General features: G+C 55.4%; 1 protein-coding gene across 1 annotated transcript in view; it reads right to left on the bottom strand.

Annotated features, from left to right (window-relative positions):
- The window catches only part of SDK1 (sidekick cell adhesion molecule 1), a 486,407-nt gene that overhangs the window by 140,681 nt on the left and 325,912 nt on the right, over positions 1-19,814 (bottom strand). Inside the window, exon 5 of the mRNA XM_060173224.1 lies at positions 13,759-13,892. Coding sequence (XP_060029207.1) covers positions 13,759-13,892 — 134 coding nt within the window. The remainder of the gene's footprint in view (positions 1-13,758; positions 13,893-19,814) is intronic.

Raw genomic sequence — 19,814 nt, 5'->3', positions numbered from 1 at the left:
GTCCTATCCAATAAAAAAAAAAAAATATATATATATATATATATATATATATATATATATATATATATATATACATGGCAAGTGACCGGCTCCCAATCCCAATCTCTGCTTCCCTGCTGGCTGGGCTGTGAGCAGACCCACCAACACTGGTAGTTCTGGCATCTCACAGAGCACCTCCCTTCCTTCCCACCTGTCCCCCAGAAGAGAGCTGGTGTGGAATCCATCACTCAGATGCCAAGAAATAAGCCTCCTGGACTAAGTCAGTGGGGAAAACAACTTATTAATCTTTCTGAAAGACCATCTTGGAAGGAAACGTATTCAGAAGCTGGATGTTACATTTCTTGATTGAGAGGGGTGATTTTTGACCTTGGGAAATATCACAGGAAATTGTGAATTAGGAGGGAGTCTCACACCACACACTGCACATCTCAGTGGTAGGCAGGATGCAGAAGACACCGAGGTGTTTTGGACTCGCGGCTGCAGTGTGACACCAGAAAGGAACTGCGGAAGGAGACACGGCCTCTGGGGCCACGCTCAGAGAGATACGGCCTCTGGGGTCATGCTCAGAGATGGGGCAGATGTGAAAGGCCTCCCTCCACATGGGCAGGGAATGGTGAGTGTGTGTTCTGAACGAGGGGAGGATTCCGTTGCCCCCACTGGGGCTGGGGGCTGGGGGCCGGGGGCCGGGCAGACACGTAGTAGTTGGGTGACTTGTCCCTCGGCAGGTACCAAAAGCAGACACTTGATTCTGCCTCCTCTTGATGTAACTCTACAGCTTTCTAACACTCTGGGATGAGATTTCAGGGCACTGTTTCACATACAGACATGTGCACCCAACTCACCACCTGGCTGCAGACCCCTGTAGCACAGCAAATGGAGCCTCCAGCGACCCTGCCTGCCCTTCTTTATCCAGCGTGGTTTTCACAGAGTCTGGGAGAAGGTGGCCAAGGTCACTGTGAAAGTGTGTTTGTTTTCCTCATTCACAGCCACGGGAGGGAGGCTCAGCTACCACTCTCTCTCCCTCCTTTCTCTGGCAGCACCAGCCCCAGGACCCCACGAGGGTAGTGAAGTCTCACTGAGCAAACCCCCTCCAGCCGTCTCTCTGTGTTTTGGTGATCGTAAGGCAGCATTAGGGGAAAGGCTTCCTGATACCCAGCTTCAGGCCCACTCTCCACTCCACACTTCTGTCAGAGGAGCAAGGCCCCTCTCTAGCTGCCTGTCTAGGACTCCTTGGAGAGCAAAACCTCCTCGGGGTCAAAAGAAAGAGACGGTTCGAGGGCTCTTCCTGGGGCACAAACACAACAACACAAACTACTGGCTCTGGCTCCGTGTGCGAGGAGCTCAGCTTCTAATTCCAGCTCCACCTGCTTCACGGCGTCTGTGGCGCTTCCGGCACTTTGGCGACGGAGACTCCAACAACCTCATGACCCCATGTGGAATTAAGTTTTAAGAGAGCTGATCACGGTCACTGGATGGAAACGTCACAGTTAACATACAATCGCTACACACGTGTACACATGTGCATGTGTGTCATGATTCTAAGCATGTCAATTGCAAGAAAGTCTGAAGGGTGATCTCTGGAGAACTTGGAGCAGAAAAGGACGTGCTGTGAGGGTGCCATCCTCCCTGTGGGGTGTGGAGCTCAGCAAAGGGCCAGTACCGCTTCCAGATATCAAAGGAAACCCCTGCCAGGAGGCAGGAGGCCAGAGAGGAAGGAGTCAGGGAGGACTTCCTGTGGGCACAGGCTGCTGTGAGCAGAGAGCTCTAGTTTGGCAGGGCTCCAGAGAGGGCAGAGGGCAGAGGGGAGGAATGGGTGGGAGGTGGGCCTGAGCAGTGGGTGTGTGGACTTGGGCTGTGTCAGAAGGAGGCAGAGAGACAGCCGTCCTGAGGGTGGTGCTGCTTCCTTCTCTTGGAGAGTGGGAGCGTGCGGGGGGGTGGGGTGGGCTGGGCTGGGCTGGGCTCCGGGGTCCCACAGCTCGTCTGCTCTGATGGGAGGCAAATGCTTGCAACTGCGTTCAGAAGTGAGCCATCAGCAGTTAATCCGATTCCATTAAACACACGTCCTTCTCTTTTTAAAAATCCGAGGGCAGAATTCCCTCAGCACATTTAGAATTCACAACTTCTACTTGACTTATTTTCATGCAATAAACATAATTTACAAGAGATCTTTGCAGAGTCCTTTCAACAGTGTCTGAGCTGCATCCCCGCAGGGGCACGTGGGCACACCCCCCTACCCTGTGTGTGTTCCTGGGAGCTCTTGTTACTCAGCTCATGAAGTTAAGAGAGCCATCTACCAGCCACCCAGAGCTGCACATCATAACACTTCTGGGTTCTTCCCTCCTGCCAGGTGCGTGGGAACTCTTGTCAAACAGAGATGCCTGAGGGTAAGCAGAAACACCCCCACCTCCTCCCATAAGTGGGAGTGGGACAGAAGACGATGGAGCTGACTGTCCATCAGGTGGCCCTCGGGCCAGCCCCACCAGCCACATCGCAGCCCTGCCACTCAGCCTGCTTGCGCTGACCGGTCTGTCACCTGGGAACTGTCCCCACTAACTTGCTCCACACATACCCATCTACTTCTCCACAATGGAACGGTCACTCGGCAATCAGTCTCTTCAGCGCTAATGGAATGTCCTCCACAGTGGGGTCTCCACTAAGTGACGGGACCGCTTGTGTGTAGGACACGCTAGGTAGGGGCAGGAGGGGCCCTGAGGAGAGGTGGCCTGTGCCAGTGTGAGGCCAGCATGGAGCAGAGACACGCCCAGGCTGTCCTGCCTGGTGGACCCTCTGCCTTCCAGCCACCAGCCTCCACAGATGAGACCTGACCTCTCTCTTGTCTGCTGCCCGCCTCAACTACCCATATCCAGACCCTTCCAGGCCACCATATTTGCTGCCCGGCTCTCAGTCTGTCTCAAAGCAGCTCTGAGAGCCACCTGGCCACCTGGCTCCCCGAGCCGAGCTGGCAGCAGCCCAGAGAGTCCAGGGCCCAGGTCACACTAATGGGTGCTCTGTTGGAAACACCCTGCTGACCGAGTGCTCTGTAACGCCTCTCCCTGGGGCCACGCGTGGGGCAGCAACACCGGGCTCCCCCAGAAGCCTCTGTTCACAATCCACACTGGAGTTCACGCACTGTGGAAACACAGGCTCCCAGCTGGCCAGACCCCACTGGCAGCCAGCAAATGCCCTTGGCTGTGGGCTTCAAGGCCGCAGCAAACAGCCTTGTCTTGCACGTGGACATGGTAAGTGGGTCCTGCTTTCATCAAAGGCCAGTTCATATAAATATTTTTGTTGTGGGTCTGGCGGTGACACACCTGGTTAAGTACACCCCCAAGACCCCTCTGGATTCTGCTCTGTTGAGGCAGCGGCTGAGAAGGGGCTTTTCTTTGGTCTGGCTGAGTTGGGACTCACAGTTGTCTGGTACAGGAGGAGATGCCAGTACCAGAAGCTGGCTCTCTGCAGCCCAGCCAGGGGGAGACATGCCTGCACACCCTAGGTCTCCCTGTCACCATAGCTGTTTTTGGGGGGCCCTCCACGCTCCTCTCCTCGTTAGTCTGCGTGAGAAGCACCCTCTAGCCTAGAGCCGCATTGGTCACAGGGCTGATGCACTCTCTGCTGGGCCGAGCAAAGGCTTTGTCAGTGTGATGTCGGTATAAACCTCTTGTGAAAGTCACTTTGAGTGTTGAAGGGGGCAGTCTGAACCCTCTTCCTGGACACATTTGGGGCCAAAGCCAGCTCAGCCAGGGGTGGTTCTGGAGAGAGGCCTCACCCCCAACCTCCTGCTTCTGAGGGAGAAGGGGTTCAGGGGCCCAAGACGGCACCAAGGACACACAGAACAGCTGGCCCATGCTCCCTGACCCCCTGGTCCCCTGACCCCCTAACCGCAGGAGACAGGCTGTCTGCAGGCAGAGGTCACACTGGGTTGCGAACGGCACCAGCTAAGGAGAGTTCAGCACCCACAGGGGATGAGATCTCAGTTCCCGGACCCTGAGAGCAAGATCAGGAGTGTCCTGGATTCCACCTCCCCCCTCCCCCGGGTCCAAGTCCTCAGTGTGACTCTAGCTGCCCCCCCCCCCCGCCCCCTGCTTGTCCTCTCTTCCAGCTGCAACATGGCTAAGCATCCTCTTCACATCTTTTCCCTGAGGGCTTGTTTTAGCTTTGCTGGACCCCTGGAACCAAAGTTTTGATTTCACATGGGCAAGTTCTGCACTTCAGGCAGGAGACGGAGCCCCAGGTCCCCCAGCTAAAAGGCCCAGCTTCCTCCAGAGCAGAATTCTCCCAACACGGAGACCAACTTCATAATCAGGCCCTTTTGTGTAACAATGCCTGAGTGTCAGCGATAATATTGTTTCAGTTCTAAAAGAAACTAATTAATTTTCATCAAAGGCATTATGAAGAAGGAAATCAGATCTGCTGAGGAGTGAATTAAAGCTAATGAAGGAATATCACCCGGCCACTCTGAGTTAGCCGAGAAGAAAGAGCTAGCTCCTGTTTTGCAGGTGATGGGATTTTAACAAGTTTTTCTCCACAATAAAAACTCCTTAAAAAAGAAAAGCTAGAGACAAAATTAATAAATCTTTCGCTATCTGTAGCAGAAAGGAGACAGTCTGAAGCCAGGACGCTCCTTGGTTCAGGACACAAGGGGAATGTAAGGAACCGGGTCCTGCACCCACCCATGGGCTAAGTCTGGGGGCACTCCAGTCTGGCAACCCCAGGGCTGCTCGAGAGCCCAGTCTCCTCAGCCCTACCGACAGGAGTTTGGGCAGACACTAAGTGCATATTCACCACCTGGGCTGTGAGCCGGGTCACCCTCCTGCCTGGCTGGCGCAGCTCTGGTGAGAAGCTTTCCAGAACCAGGCTCCGTTTCCCTTGGCATGGGCCACACCCCCCACCCCCGAACCTCAGGGGACTGCACCAGAAGCACAGGGCACTGCTACAGAGCCCTGCGGTCTAATGGCGTGGCATCGCGGTGGGGGGCTCTTCCCTCTCGGCTCCCCGACTTCAGCGCCGGCCTTGCTGACTTGCGCCATCTGTTTTTGCAACACGGGGGGGGGGGGCAGAATCCTGCACTTCTAACATCCCCCTTAGCTGCTGGCTCTCCCAGGGCCTCACTTCCTGTTGAACCCCAGCACCATCCCCCTGGCATATGTAGAAATGCTGAGTCAGCCCAGGTGACAGCCATGGGCATCCTGGGTCAAGAAAGCACATCTGTGTTCAGACATTCTCACTGTGTGGCCACTTCCACTTCCCCGGGTACTGCCAAGTACATAGCCCCCACTTTTCAGATGTCGCATGCCCGCCCTTTGTCAGCATGTACCCCGTCCTAACCGTCACCCCCACTTCCTCAGAGGGCCCCCAGCTTCAGCCTTCACCTTCTCACCGAGCCCGAGCTCTCTCTGCTGTTTCCACAGCACACAATCTAGCCTTGGAAAAGAGTTTGGAAAGCCCTACCCCCTTTGCATGCTTTAAGTCCACAGCCAAAGCTTTCCATGTAACGCTCAGCGGACTGCAGGGGCAAGTTCAGGTGGCTTTCAACCCACAGGAGACACTCCTCTACGTGACGCTGACACCACTCATTCAGACATCTCCTCTTGGGGCAGCGGGGACGAGGCAAGGGGTCTCTCTGGCCAGACGGTACAGGACTTTGGTGGCGAACCAGAGAGTTACATTTACATGCACACACACACACACACACACATATGTACACACACACACACACACACATGTGAAGCTATACTCCAAAAATGATACTGTAAAATAAGGCTGAGTCAATAAAAACTTGGGGGGAGAAATAAGATTCTTTCCTGCTTCTCCTTTCGCCGAAGCCATTTTGTTTACTGGGACACACATTCCACCTGACAGTCCTTGGTGGCTCTCCCAGACCCCCTACACAGACAAGGACAGACAACCCCCCGCGTTAATTGCTTTTCAAGTTCCTGTGATCCCCAAACTCTCCATGTTAAACATCCCTGTTCGGTTATGCATTCTAATTAGTATTGATAATTAATGATCAGCAGGTGACATCATCACGTATTCTGACGAATGTGGGGTATAAAAGACAGGCCGGATTGGAGAGGCTTCTCTTAATGAGTAGATGGGCCGCTCTTTTAAAATCAGTTCCTCTGTTCACAGGTGAATGCTTGCTTCTATCCAAAGGAGAAAGCAATCAAGCATCAACCCCACCTCTATTTTTCATTTTTATAAATGCATGTGTTTATGCTGAGAAAAATGATATTCATAAATAGCTAGATGGGAGGGAGGTGTTTAGTCATAATGCCGTCACTCAGCTCTCTGACAGTGCCCTCGACCACAGAAGCCCTGGGTGACAGGCTAGCTCACAGCTTGCTGAGTCCCTGAAGCTCCCTGCAGGGGGCATTGTCACTGTCAGGGAAGGGCGTGAGTGGAGTGACTGGGAGACAAATCAAGGAGTCAGACCCCCCCTGGGGCGGATGATGCCAGAAAACTCAGAGTAAGGTGACAGTGAAGGGACAGGGACAAGTGTTGCCTCAGGCTGCCTTACAGACTCAACGTTGTGGAACAGCAGAGGACGCAGAAGTTTCCAGCCCCCTTTCCCCACGTAAGGAGGACTGAAACTTGGGCTCTGGGGAAAACATTTAAACGCTGCTGGGGGTATTTCATAACTGGGGGAGGAGGGGCTACTGCTCCAGCACATGGTGCCAGGGACTCAACCCAGGCCCCAGACACAGATCTGCGCTATCCTCTGAGCCACCCTGGTCACTTCAGAGAGCCTCTGATTAAGGTGACACTCCAGCATGAATGAACTCTCCAAGGAGGAAAGGACAGTCAAAGCCCCACAAGCTGCTGCAGCAAAGAAACAAGCAAGGGCAAACCCTCTCACCCAGGGCCAAGGAGGAGGACTATGGGGCCAGAGCCAGTCATACAGACAGACAGACAGACAGAGATCCGGGGCACCGTCCCAGAGCCACTCAGATAGAGCTGAGCCACACTTAGGTCAAAACAGAAGAAAGGCCAACTTTTCCTGGCGCTTCGCACCTGTGGGTTTGAACCTGTGTCTTTCTCTGCAGGAAGATCACAGAAACATGACAGGCCTGCGAGGGAGGGGACAGGAGCCCCCCTGAATCCAGCTTTGTACTTCCACAGAGCAGCCGCCTCTGGTGGACTTGACCCCCCAGAGCTAAGTCCAGCAAGTTGTCACCAGTCAGCCTTCTTGCTCTCACTACATACTCCCCGCACCCATGGGCGGGCTTTGCCAGATACAGAGCTGTGGCTTGTCTGTGCGGAGCTGGTGTTTTGCCAAGAGGGTATTTCTCAAGAGCACAGGAGCTGAGAGGTACAGGCAGGACAGTCCCCAAAGTGACAAAGAGTCACAGGCAGAGGACACCACCGAGACCTGCTAGGAGCTGCACAGAAACTGCTGCCCCACCACCAGCTCACTGTCAGAGACAGCAGGCTTTGTCAGGAATGCAGAAGCGCCTAGCACCCTGGATTTAGTGACAGGCTCTGAGCTAAGTGGCTGGTCACAGGGCAGATGTCCACCTGCCTGCCCCACAGTTCTCCACACTGAATACTGCTACTTTACCCACCTGCTGTAACTGCCAGGTTCCTAGAAGAGCCAACAGAGCAGTGTTTCCAGTGACCAAAGAGGAATGTCCTGTCTATGGGCCAGGTGGGTTCGAGCCCCCAGTCTCCCCTCACAGGGTGAAAGCTTTGTGAGTGGTGAAGCAGGGCTGCAGGTATCTCTCTTCCTCTCTATCACCCCCCCCCCATTTCTGAGTGTTTCTATCCAACAATTAAAGATAAAAATAATAATAAATGATTAAAAAGGAAATAAAAGAAACATTCTGCCGAGGCGGGAGAGGAGAGGCCACTCTTGTGACAGAGGCCCTCGGCAGCACGGAGAGCTCCCAGCAGCCTCACGAGGTGGGTGCCATGCACCCTGGGGTACACACGCCCCACAGACACTGACGGTGTTTCTCCAGAGCAACCAAGAGAACACTGGCCTCGTTCACACCGGAAAAGGGATGCTGGGAAGGTGCATGGAGCCTAGAGCCTGGACAGGAACTGAAAAGCAAGCTGACAGGATATTCACTGGTATTCAGACTGAGAAACATGGCTTTCCCCCAGAAAACTGTATTTATACCTGAACACAGGATCTGTGGCCTCATCTCAGCCAACAGCCACCCCTCTGTCAAGTTCCCCCCAGACCAGGTCAGTAATGGATTGTGTGACACTTGATAGAATGATTTCCAGAATTCAATTTTCCACCCCTCAGTCACTTGCTCTCAGACACCCTATCTTGCCGGATCAACGGTGGCGACTGGGAAGGCGATGGGGAGGCCGGGTTCAAGAATGCTCAGAGCTGCAAGGTACTGCCGAGTGAGTCTCAGTGTGGACTCACACTCCACAGACCACACACTTTGCACTGTCCTGTCACGTGCCTTGTGATCTGACCCTTGAACACCAGCCTGAGCCAGAAGAATAAACCAACACCTGTTCCTGGCTGGCTGGCTGGCTCTGCTTGGTCACTGGGCTCTCGGTCTCCTGCAGCTGCTAATAACAGCCAGGGGAGCTGGGCACCACCCTGCACTGCAGGCTCCTTTCCTCACAGCCCGTGTGGAGGCCGTCACTCTGTCAGTGACACTCCCACCCCACAGTGTCCCTGTGAGCTGTTCTGAGCTGTCCACTCCCCCTGCACCCCTGCGAGGAGCAAATCTGGAAGAGGAGGGTAGTGCACAGTGCCAGCTGTGGTCCCTGCACAGTTCTGGCTGGGTCCAGGCCGGTGTGGGTGTCTGCGGGTGTGGCTGGGATCTGCTTTCCTCAGACAGAGCTCCTCCGAGGCAGAGGGAGTGTGTGAGCTCTTCTTACCCGCGACTCCGGCCCGGTTGCAAGTGTTAGATCGAGTCACATGGTTACCCCACCCCACACACAGGACTGATGGTGTTTTCCTGTCCCAAGACCAAGAGGACGAAATCTCAGAGATGACCAGCATGTCTGTTCACAACCTCAGCACTTGCCCTCACTCAGTGTGTCAGATGCTGATTTATAAAATGGTGTGTCTGCCGGCGTTAGATGTCTTCAGCCAGGTGGCTGTGCCCTCTGCTACGGCCAAGGCAAAGGCCCCAGAATGCCCTGAACCAAGGAGGGAGAGCGACTCAGAGAAGTGGGTCTTCAGCCCAGCTGGCCCCAGGCTCAGCACACCCCAGCACCTGCCACGTGTGGCAGGTGCTGGGTCCTCAGAGGTCTGACGCCTGCATGAAGCCTTTGGATGGGGTGGGGGCATTCCTGAGCAATCACACATGTGCTCAGGCTGAGTCTGATCCCCAACCTTCCTCGAGGGTGAAATCAGGCTGAAGTCAACAATGCAGGAAGGCAAGAGGGGGGCGGGTCTACACAGGGACTGGGACAGGGCAGGAAGGCAGTAGGGAGTGGCCCGGCTTGTCTGTGGGGAGGGGGCAGAATGATCTCTGTGACTGTGGGCTCTCCTCTACCCCCCCACCTGCCCCCCAAACTTAGATGCTCCCTGGAGGTTCCAGCCTCAGATGTCTGGTTGGCACGTGTGCTAACAGGTAAGCTGAGACACCAGGAGGGTGATGGGGCTGTAGTGCTGGCTAGCGGGCTCTGAACACACCTGCGGCATCCGGTGCCCTCGGGCAAGGTGGGCTCCTGGACTGGATGCCTGTGTCCTGTCCTTGGTGCCCAGGCAGCGGGCAGGATGCCTCCATACCTCTGCTCCCCTGGCTGTCACTTCCCTTCTGCCCTGCAGGTGGACTCATGCCCCTGTGTGCAGAGTGGGCCGCTGGACACGAGGGCCTTTCTGGGGGCACTCCAGGCTTGATAGGAGCCTCAGAAGCCCGTGCCACCCTTGGGTCCAAGAACGCCCCTGGAACCTCGGGACAAGGCAAGCACCCCACCATTGCTAGGCACTGAGAGACATTGGCCTCTCAGGAGGACAGAGCAGAATGTGGGTTTCTTCTCAGAGTGGATACTGGGCAGAGGACAAGAACTCAGGGGGGGGGTGTTGTGTGAGCAGCAGGATACCACAACATGGTGGGTGGGCTTCACCTTCTCTCGGCCCAGGGAAGCTCCACACCCAGAGCTTGAGAGCTGAGCACGTGGCTGTAGATGCTGCCAGGGACCCCACTCACTGCCATCAGATTCTGAGTGAATGCAAGGAACCTCGGAGTGCACTCCTGTCCGGGGTTCTGGCCAGCACAGACATGTGCCCACACCACCACACCCATGGTGCAGGGCTGGTGCTATTGCCGGAAGCCCCACCTCCACTGGGAGGACTCTCCCTTTGGTCCTAGTGGCGAAGCCCCCCCAGGGACAATGCCTCCAGGTTGGGTTCAGTCTCATCTCAAACCCCGCCCCCCAGCTTGGCGACCTCAGTCCACATCATGATTCTGGGGACGCCCTCCCTCCTTGTCTCCTCCCACCCCTGCGTGCTCACGGCACGAGGGCGCAGGACAGATGTCAGCTCAGGCACACGAGAGCTGAGCCCCCCTGGGCTGGCAGCAGGCATCCTCCTTGGCAGCCCACCCCATGACCACACACATGCCGTCCGCAGTGAGACCAGCATTGCAGCGGACACGGGAGTGTTACGCGGCCTCAGAATTAGAAGCCGGAGGACAGCAGCTGAATGATATCCTATCTGTGAGCCTTGTTGGAAGATGGGACATTCAAACAAGAGAGGTGAGGAAAACAGGAAGGAGAGAGGCTGGCACTTCTCTGTGCGCCCGGCCTCCTCCCTCGCAGACAGCTGCATGGCAGTGGACGCCCTCCACACTGGACAAGGGCAGCTTGTGTCCATGTCTTTCCCAGGACTGGTCGCAGCACTGCACACCTCGCTTCTCCTCGCTTGGCACCAGCTCTGGCCTCTCACCCACCTGCTCATTCAGTTGGGAACATCAGACCCTCCAAAGTTAACTCAGCAGAAAACATCTTCAAAGGGAAGCCACAGTCTGGCGGGTGGTTTAGGAAACTCTCCTGGCTCTGAGCTCCGAGTGGCAACGCCAGCTCTGGGCACGTCAGCCCTTTTTTTCTCTGCTGGCGCCAGGCATGAAAAATTCACGAGGGAGGCTTTGCAGGGCCCACCTGTGTCCCCAACATCTGCCGGCTTCACGTCTGCTCAAACTTCAAAGTGAACCTGCCCTGAGCAGTGGTCTCCCCGGGCGGCCGGAGGCTCCAACAGGAAGGATGGAACGGAACTCGCCTCCATCCATGCTGGTACCCCACACGGGAGAAAAGCAGACAGATCGCCAGGAAGCCAGAGGTGTGGCTGCGTGGCACTCTTCGATTTTAATTAATCACAGTCCCCAGGAAGGAATCAGATCCCCAGCACTCCCCCCCCCCAATTAATCACAGTCCCCAGGCACGAATTAGATCCCCAGCACCCACCCTCCAGCTCTTGCTGGGTAAAGGTGCCCTGCCCAGCTTGCGGGTGCCGAGAGATTCATCTTCGTTAGGGTGTAATTGGCGGCAATGCCACCTGAGTCTTCAGGAATGCCGGCTGGCACGTGGCCATGTTTCCATCTGTCTTCTCTGGTGCCTTCACAAGGGGTGTGGGCAAGGGGGTGTGGAAGGCTGCCTCACTTGCTCACTTGCCCTGGCAGGATGAAGCCCCTGGGAGCCCTGGTCCAGGGTAGGGGATTAAACCCCACATTTTAGGGCCCCACCGGAGCTCCTAAGCTGGAGTCTGCTGTTTCCATCGAGAGCGGCAAGGCCTAGGCGTGCGACCCAGGGCTCCCATACCTGCTGCTTGGGAACTGTTCAAAAGCAAACTTTAAGTGAGAAAGTGCTTAATGGGAGGCCGCTTAGCTCTTAGCTAAATCCAATATATCAACAGGAAGGCAGGTTCTCCTTAGAATTCAGATGAGGCTGCCTTCACCCTCTCCCTGCGCACAGCCCACCTGCCCCGCCATGCGCGGGCTCTGAGGGCACAGACGCAGCATCATCCGCCCCAGACTGAGAACCGTTCTGTCTGTATCACCAGCCTCCTTACAGCTCACCTACACATCACGCCCGGTGCCAACCCAGAGATAAAAATACGAGAGAGGACCAAAGGCTTACGGTCAATTATCATATTCATGAGCTACTTCCAATCTGCCTCTTGGTTGGAGTAAAAGCTGAAATTACTGGGAACGATTTTTATATATTCCAATTATCTACCGCCAGGCCAGTGCATCAGCGCAGCCGCTGCAGGCTCAGCATGTCCACCTGGCTCCTGCTGGCCTCATGGGAGGCTCGGGGTGCAGATGGCCCCCGCCCCAACAGCTAAGGTTGGCCCCCTTAGTGCTTCCCCAGTGTGGGCAACAACTGTTGGCCTCTGTGTATTCCAGCTGAGTACTGAGTAAGAGCTGCCAGACCCAACGGTCAAGCTCAGGAATGGTGCAGTGAGCACGGTCTAGCTGACATGAGAAAGAGAGAGAGACAGAGGGAGGGAGAGAGAGGGAGAGGCAGGGAGCACCCCAACATGCCTCTCTCTGCAGTGGTTGGAACAGCAGTACCAGATTCTGGGGACCCCACAGCTTGTCAGTGGACATGGCTCTCCTGAGCTCCGGAAAGACAGGCCGGCTAGGAGCCAGCATGTGGTCTGCAGGTTGGATTCAGTTCCCAGGAGTGAAGGCGCCATGGCAGAGTGACAGCCCCCAGGGGTGCTGCCTGCCAGGTGCTGGCACACAGGCGCACCAGTCAATGCCACAGCCCCGAAAGGTGTGCAGCAACTCCCACCGGGGAAACCAGAGGCCCCAGGCTCAACCTCCCCCCAGGGCTGGTGGAAGCAGCCAGCAGGGGCCCTATAGACAAAGCTCCTGAGATGCCCTCTCAAGGCAAGGCCGACAAGTCCATCTAATTCAGTCACGTATGTGAGCACAGTATTCTGAGCACTGCAAGCACCTCTCAACATATGTCCTCTGCAGGAAGATCACTGGATTCCCCACCAAACAGCTCTGAGACAGAGACTCGGTGCTGGGCTCTCTGAGGGCTGGGCTTTATTTATTTATTTATTTATTTATTATTGGACAGAGACAGAGAGAAATTGAGAGGGGAGGGTGAGAGACAGAGAGACACCTGCAGCTCTACTTCACCATTTGTGAAGCTTTCCCCCTGCAGGTGGGGACCAGGGGCTTGAACCCGAGGCCTTGCACACTGTAGTGTGTGCACTTAACCAGGTGCACCACTGTCTGTGCCCCCAGGGGACGGGTTTTAATCTCTTCAGTTCAGACTTCTCGCTTCCGGTCATTTCCCCTTCTCCAGCAACAGCTACTGCTTGTAGGGTTTCTGGAGACTTGTTCTCTTCTCCCAAAGCCAAGTAGTATTTAAAGTAAGTTCTCTGAAAGGAAACTATCCTTCAGTAACTTGAACAGTTTGCTGTAATCTGAGTGCATTTATCTGCTTTGCGCCTTAGACTTTGATTAAATCAAGTAGGAGCGGTCAGGTGACTATGCTTTGAGACATGTTACCAACTTCAACACATAGAATTTCTCAAAGATTTTAGTTTAAAAGTCAAAGAACATCTGAGTTCAAATCTCAGGTTTAATAATCTGGCAATACCCAGGAGCAGCATAAACAGGGCTGTTTCACCCCCAGTAACCCTAGGCCCCATGCTGAATCCTGCCCAAGTTCTCACTCCCACAGATCACTCCAGATATCCGAGACAGCATGGACCACGGCCATCATCCCAGGGCGAGAAGGCCCATGGCCAGCACCCCGCAGGCAGGGCAATTAATCAAGGCAGACGCACACCGCTTCCCAGACAACCACTCAGAGTCTCACACTCACTTGGGACGCTCAGGGCCACGAGCGGACTGGTCTTATTCTCTCCGTTCCTCTCGTTCACTGCTTGCGCGTAGTAGGCCCCCGAGTCTCCGGGCGTGGCTGCGAGGATCACCAGCTGGTTCTGCAGCGTGATGGCTCTGTGACAGAGAGAGACAGCGTCAGGGTGCTCAGAAAGTCTCAGGCGGGCGTGGACTGACCCCTCCCCCCCAGAGGAGGCAGATTCAAGGCTGAGACAAGGGTCTGGAGGGATGGGAACATTACCCAGGCAGGCTCCCGGCACCCAGAGGTGGCTGAGCCTTCTCTGACTGGGGACCACCTACTGGCCCTGGGTTGGGGCTCCCCACGCATGTCCACAGGAGCAGCCTGGCTGATAAGGAAGGGAGGGATGGGGACACGCTCCAGCAGATGCAGCAGGGACTGAAGCTTCTGCCTGAGTGACGGGGGGAGGGTGTGGAGTGGGGAGGCTCATACCTTCTCACAGGGCCGCACTCTCCAGCTGGACCCGGCACACAGACTCTTCGTGTGCCCCACCTCACCCATGCCCGTCTCTATGCCCACACAAGCAGCCCAGCCTGAGTCTTCAGCACGGCTCCCTGATCTCTGACTCCGACTCCTCATCTGAGTGACCTCCCATGTGCCCCAGGAGCAGAGCAGCAGTCAGGCTGGCCACCCCCACGTCCTCCTCACAGACCCACAGAGCCTGACCCACCACCACCCACTGCACAGAAACAGGGAGACTGAGACCTGAGAGGCTGACTGGTGAGGGCACAGCAAGTGAACCCCAGAGGGGGAAGCGTGTCTCCCGGCACCATCCATGGTGGAGGGCAGCGACCACCCCTCAGGAAGCACATATTTTTGTTGGAGAGGCCACAGGGCCGGGCATTGGCACCACCTGGATGGTGTTGGGGAACTCCAGGGGTGGTGGAGCAATGCTGGGGGAGGGAGTCTCTCAACAAGAAGATGTGAAACTGGGATATAGGCACTGCTTAGCAGTGTCCCATGTGCACAAAAAAGTGGAAGAAAGGAGATGGGGCCAGGTGATGGCACAGCTGGTTGAGTGCTCACATCACAATACACAAGAACCCAGCCGGGTTCGAGCTCCTGGTCCCCACCTGCAAGGGGTAGGCTTCACGAGTGGTGGAACAGGGCTGCAGGTGTCTCTCTGTCTCTGTCCCTCTCTATTTCCCCTCTCTCAATTCCTGGCTGTCTCTATCCAATAAATAAATTGAATAACAAAATAAAGAGATAATGATAAAAGAAGAAGAAGACAAATGATAGAAACACAGCTCCCATGGCCAAGCAGCTTTTCCTGGTAGAAGGTGCAGGGGACCAGAACCAGCCACGTGGGGGCAGGAGGGGCCACCCTGCTCCACTGACACAATGGCACAGAGGTGAGCTGGGCTGAGCATCGAGTTGTCTCAAGGCTACTGGGATGTGGCGTCTGTGCTCTGGCTTCCCAGCCTCTGGAACCAGCCACCGGCACTTCTCTGGCCACGACGCCATGCTCAGAGGCAGTTTTCCTGGGCATCCCAGGCCTGGCTGAGCCCTGGCAGCCACAGACCAGCCCAGAACCCTTCTTGCAAAACCTGAAACGTGCAGAGCTTTGTCCAGAATGCCTGGCTTTTGCGAGTTATATAAGATTGCCCTCAGCAGTTACTGCTTCCTTGGGGCTCCCGTGACAACTCGAGGTTCCCCGGATGACCTCACCTCATTCCTCAGTTAGAAAACAGTCCACACTAGGAAGCTTCCAATTCTTAGACTCATAAAATGTATAAAAAAAGCTTCACCATGATTATTTATGACTCCTTTAGAGACCATTTTATTTAAGGATATGTTACAATGGAACCTAAAATTAAATATGAATATCGCACATGAAGTTGCACATTTAATAGTGCAATTTAAAAACGGAATATATCATGACTTTTTTTTCTCAACATCTGGTTTTTTTGTCATAGTAATTTCAAATATGCTCATAGTGTCTTAGAATTTTTAAAAATGCCCACTAATCCCTATTTATGATATTGTTTCAAGAGTACTGAAATAGAAAAGTGTATAGAGTGAAAATATAAAGCTTACATCTATTGTAATTTCTACTTTCTTTTTTTTTTTTTTTGTAGAGAGAGACCGAGACCACAGCACCAGAATTCATGTGGTGGAGACGAGGTTCAAATCTGAGTCGTGTGCGTCGTCAAGCAAGTGAGCTATTTCAGTAGGCTTATCATTTTTATCTTAAAGCTCATTTTTTTTTCTACAAGTTTGTAAGGCTTAGGCCAGTTCAAGTCAAAACTTGTGGAGAAAAGCTTCCCAGTTCTAAAGACTCACTGAGGACCAGTTCGCGTTTAGAACTCAGGTTATTTCCTACTCAAGAAGGCAGGGTACCACTCCCCCACCAACTGTCTCTCCACAGAGACTTCTGCAGACATCGCAGCTACTCCAGTGAACACTGAAGCCCATGCCCACACGGACAGGAATCCCAGATGTCTAAGGAGAGGTGCACAGCATCTGCAGACTGAGCGGGCCTGCCCTGTCTCCTGGGGCTGCCCCATGAGGCTCTCCTCATGTGAGCCTGCCCAGACAGCCACTATTAGAGCGAGCAGGCCCTTCCCAGTGCCAGGCGGGCCCTGGGCCTCGGGCATCCAGCAGGCACTGGCCTTGAGAAACACTTCGGGGAGTTGCCTGGTCAGAGCAAGGGAGACAGGGAGCCTGGGGTGGCACCAGGAAATGTGCTGTCTGTCCAGTGGCCGTGTGTCCACAGCCGGAAGGGCACTGTGTTCTGAGAGTCCAAACAGTGAGCCCAGAAGTCAAACGCAAGGATGTAGAGGTGACTCGGCACATGCACTTGTTCATACAGGGCTTGCGGACAAGCCCAGGGCCCTGAGGCCTCGGGGACTTCCCACAGCAGCTCCTGGGCCTGGCATAGGAATTCCACGGAGGAGGCCCCAGGTTCCATCCCCAGCCCTGCATATGCCACAGTGCCCCCCCCCCACCAATGAATAAATGATATTTAAAAAGTAAAGGCAAACGCCCCACACCTGCTCCCTGGCTCCCACGTTCACAGCGGGGCTGACCCCAGTGGGCCGCTAACTCATGCCTGGTGCCTGAGGAGCGGGTCTGCAGACTAGCAGGAATACCTGTGGCATGGCACCCCCCATCTCTTGTGCACAGGGCTACTGTCTGGTCTGAGGTGCCCACAGCTGAGGATAAGGGGGTGGCCTCCAGCCTCTGACCTGACCTCCTCAGTGAGAACAGGAAGCATTTGTCTCAGATGTTCACAGTGGAAATCTGACAGCCTGGAGGGGACAGCCTCAGGGTGAAGCTGAGAACAGGTGGTGGGAAGAGAACGGGATCCTGCCCTTGCCCCTCACCCCGCAAAGGCAGCAGGTGTTCTGTGCCTGCCCTGCCCTGCCCTGCCTGGGGTCCCTGCTTCACGAGACAGCCAGCCTGGGCACGCCCACCCTGTGCAAGGAGGGTTCCTGTGACTAGGAGTCAGGCACAGACATGGGATGGTGTGCTCTGGAGGGGAGTGCTGTGGCCACTGCTCTCTGCAGACACAGCATCCACCTCTGGGGGCCGCCTTGGCTCTCGCCTGCTGGCGGGGGCGGGGGGTGTCACAAACCATCTCTCACCGGTTCCTGCATTTCAAAATATTTCTCCTCCACAAGTATCCCTTTTGCTATGGAAGAACCATTTTCAAAATGAGCACGCGGGATGAGGCTTTACCTCCAATGTGAACTCCCTGGCTTCATCGCAACATGGTTCCAAAGTACTGATTTAAAATTTATATTGGCTTAGGAGGAAAATTATAGTCTTAAAGCAGAGAGATTTCCCTTTATTTCAGGTTTATGGAAATAACTGCAGGGATGGCTTCATGTAGTCTTCCCTCAGCATTCACCATTCTTGACTGTGTCAGAAACGAACTGCCATTGCTGACTTCTGATTCCACGGGGACAGGAAGTAGAAGGTCAGAAATATGTAAAGAAGCTCAGAGTTCTGAATGGAGGAAGGACTACGGCCCCGGAAGCCAGAAGTTGGGGTTCGTGGGAAAGGTAGGAAGGTCACCTTTTCTGGCCACAGACCAGCTGGGCACTCTGGGAGAGCCACCCGGGGCCTTGGCAGCATGGAAGTAAGAAAGCTGTCTCAGAAGAGGTGACAGGTGACACAGGAGCTGGCTGGTGCCATGGGGATGACCTTGGGGGGTGGGGTCCAGGCCAAGGACTCTGCGTGCGGTGGGCAGGCTGGGAGGCTCACCTGCCCCACCCGCCCTGCCGTGTGCTGGTGCTGAGGGGATGCTGGGCCCCAGGGTTGACACAACATCTGCTTCAGAGAGGCAGTGATGTGACATGTCAGCGTTATTTCTAGAAGGCTGGATTTATGGCCAGTGGACATCACAGGGTAGTGGGAGGCCAGGGAGGAAGGGAAGCTGAGCTGCGGGGGTCCCCATCCACCCACCAGCAACTGTGTGCAGCCAGGGCCTCACCCAGGGAGGGAGAGGCAGGGCGCAGGAGCAGATACCACCCTGCACAGTCCTGGGAGCCAGGAGTGTGTATTCAGGAATTACATGGTGGGGAACAGGAGGGCCAGGAGACAGCTCAGGGGGGTTCTGAGCATGGCTCGAGTCCTGGTGCAGCTTGGGAACACCAGGAAAGGCACTGGGAGAGCTCCCTGGATGGGGGAGCAGTGCTGTGCCCTCACTCCACTGACTGAGCCATGGAGGCCACTCAGTGTTCATGCACGGACTGGGAGGCTGAGCCCATGCCCTGAGAGAGCAAGCACATACCCTGGGTCAAGTTGGTTCCACATGGAAGTCCAGCCCCTGCCCCTCTGGGGATGCTCCAGTCCCATAGTGCCTCCCCTCCCCATCTCTAGATGACAAGAGGGGGGTGGGCGGGTCACACAAGTGTGAGCTACATAGAAGAAAATCTCTGGGAGAAACACAGACCCTCCCTCCCCAGGGGTCATGGCCCAGAGGAAGGGGTCACAGAAGCCCGGCAGTGAGCTCCCCTGGCTACCTCAGACTGCGTCTAGCCCCTCGGCACCCAGGCTTTGGTCACCCCTCCAGCATACAGACTAGCAGGCTGACTGCCTTGCTAAGCCAGGTCTCCACAGGGCCCGGGGGTCCCAGGTCCATAAGCTCTAGGTCTAGGGTTCCCCACCATCTGTCTGAACCCCACGATTAGGCCACAGCCCCGTGTCAGCCACAGAAGGCAGAGCCAGGACGGGGGTGTGAGGGAGGTTAGGGAGGGGACAACTCCTCTGGAGAGAGAACATTCTTCCCGAGAGCCACAACCCCGACATTCCCTGAGAAGAATCTTCTGAAACCCTTAGTTTTAGATACCAGGATGTGTCTGAGCAGGGAAATAAGTGAGTGACCAGATTGGCTGGGTGGCTGGTGACCTGCCACAGACCTCTCCATCCTCAGAGGAGCCTGTGGGAAAGGCTGTGAGCTGCAAGAGCATCACTTGGGTGACAGTGTGTGTGGCCTCAGGAGCCTTAGGAGCAGGGATCCCCCGCCCAGATGCCCCATAGCAAGTCAGAAAGGAGGTGGAGGGAAGCCAGAACAAGGGGTGGTAGCCATACTCCCCCTCCCCCCGTGCCCACTTCTGGATGGCTAAGGGCTCTAGGTGGCAACTGTGACAAACAGTGGCCCCATCTGTCTTCCTAGAAGACTCTTTCTTGGGGGCACACATTTGCTGCTCCCTCCTTGGCCAACATCCCAGGAGGCATTTAGGTTGCTCACACCAGAGTGGAAAGACAGCGGCCTTGGCTGTGGGGAGGCTGGAGAAGCACTGCCGGTCTCGGAGCTCAGCCCTGCCAGCCGTGTGTCCCCTGCCCCGTGGGCTCGCGGAGAGACAGCAGAGGGGCAGGCAGAAGCGCAGTTAGGGTCTGTGAAGGTGACTGTGGGGGTCTGGCAGGCCCCCATGAACCCCAAGTGTTCTTGAAATGGTACAGGAAGCGGGCATCAGCGTGGAAGTTGTGCAAACAGCCCACTTGAAGGGTGGAGGGGGTCACAGCACCCAGGGATGTGGGAGCTTCTAGCGGTGGGAAAGAAGTAGGAGCCA

This window comes from Erinaceus europaeus, chromosome 15 (assembly GCF_950295315.1).
Source record: "Erinaceus europaeus chromosome 15, mEriEur2.1, whole genome shotgun sequence".
Lineage (NCBI taxonomy): Eukaryota > Metazoa > Chordata > Mammalia > Eulipotyphla > Erinaceidae > Erinaceus > Erinaceus europaeus.
The sequence above is the reverse complement of the archived record's forward strand: the minus strand, read 5'-3'. Positions and strand labels throughout refer to the sequence as shown.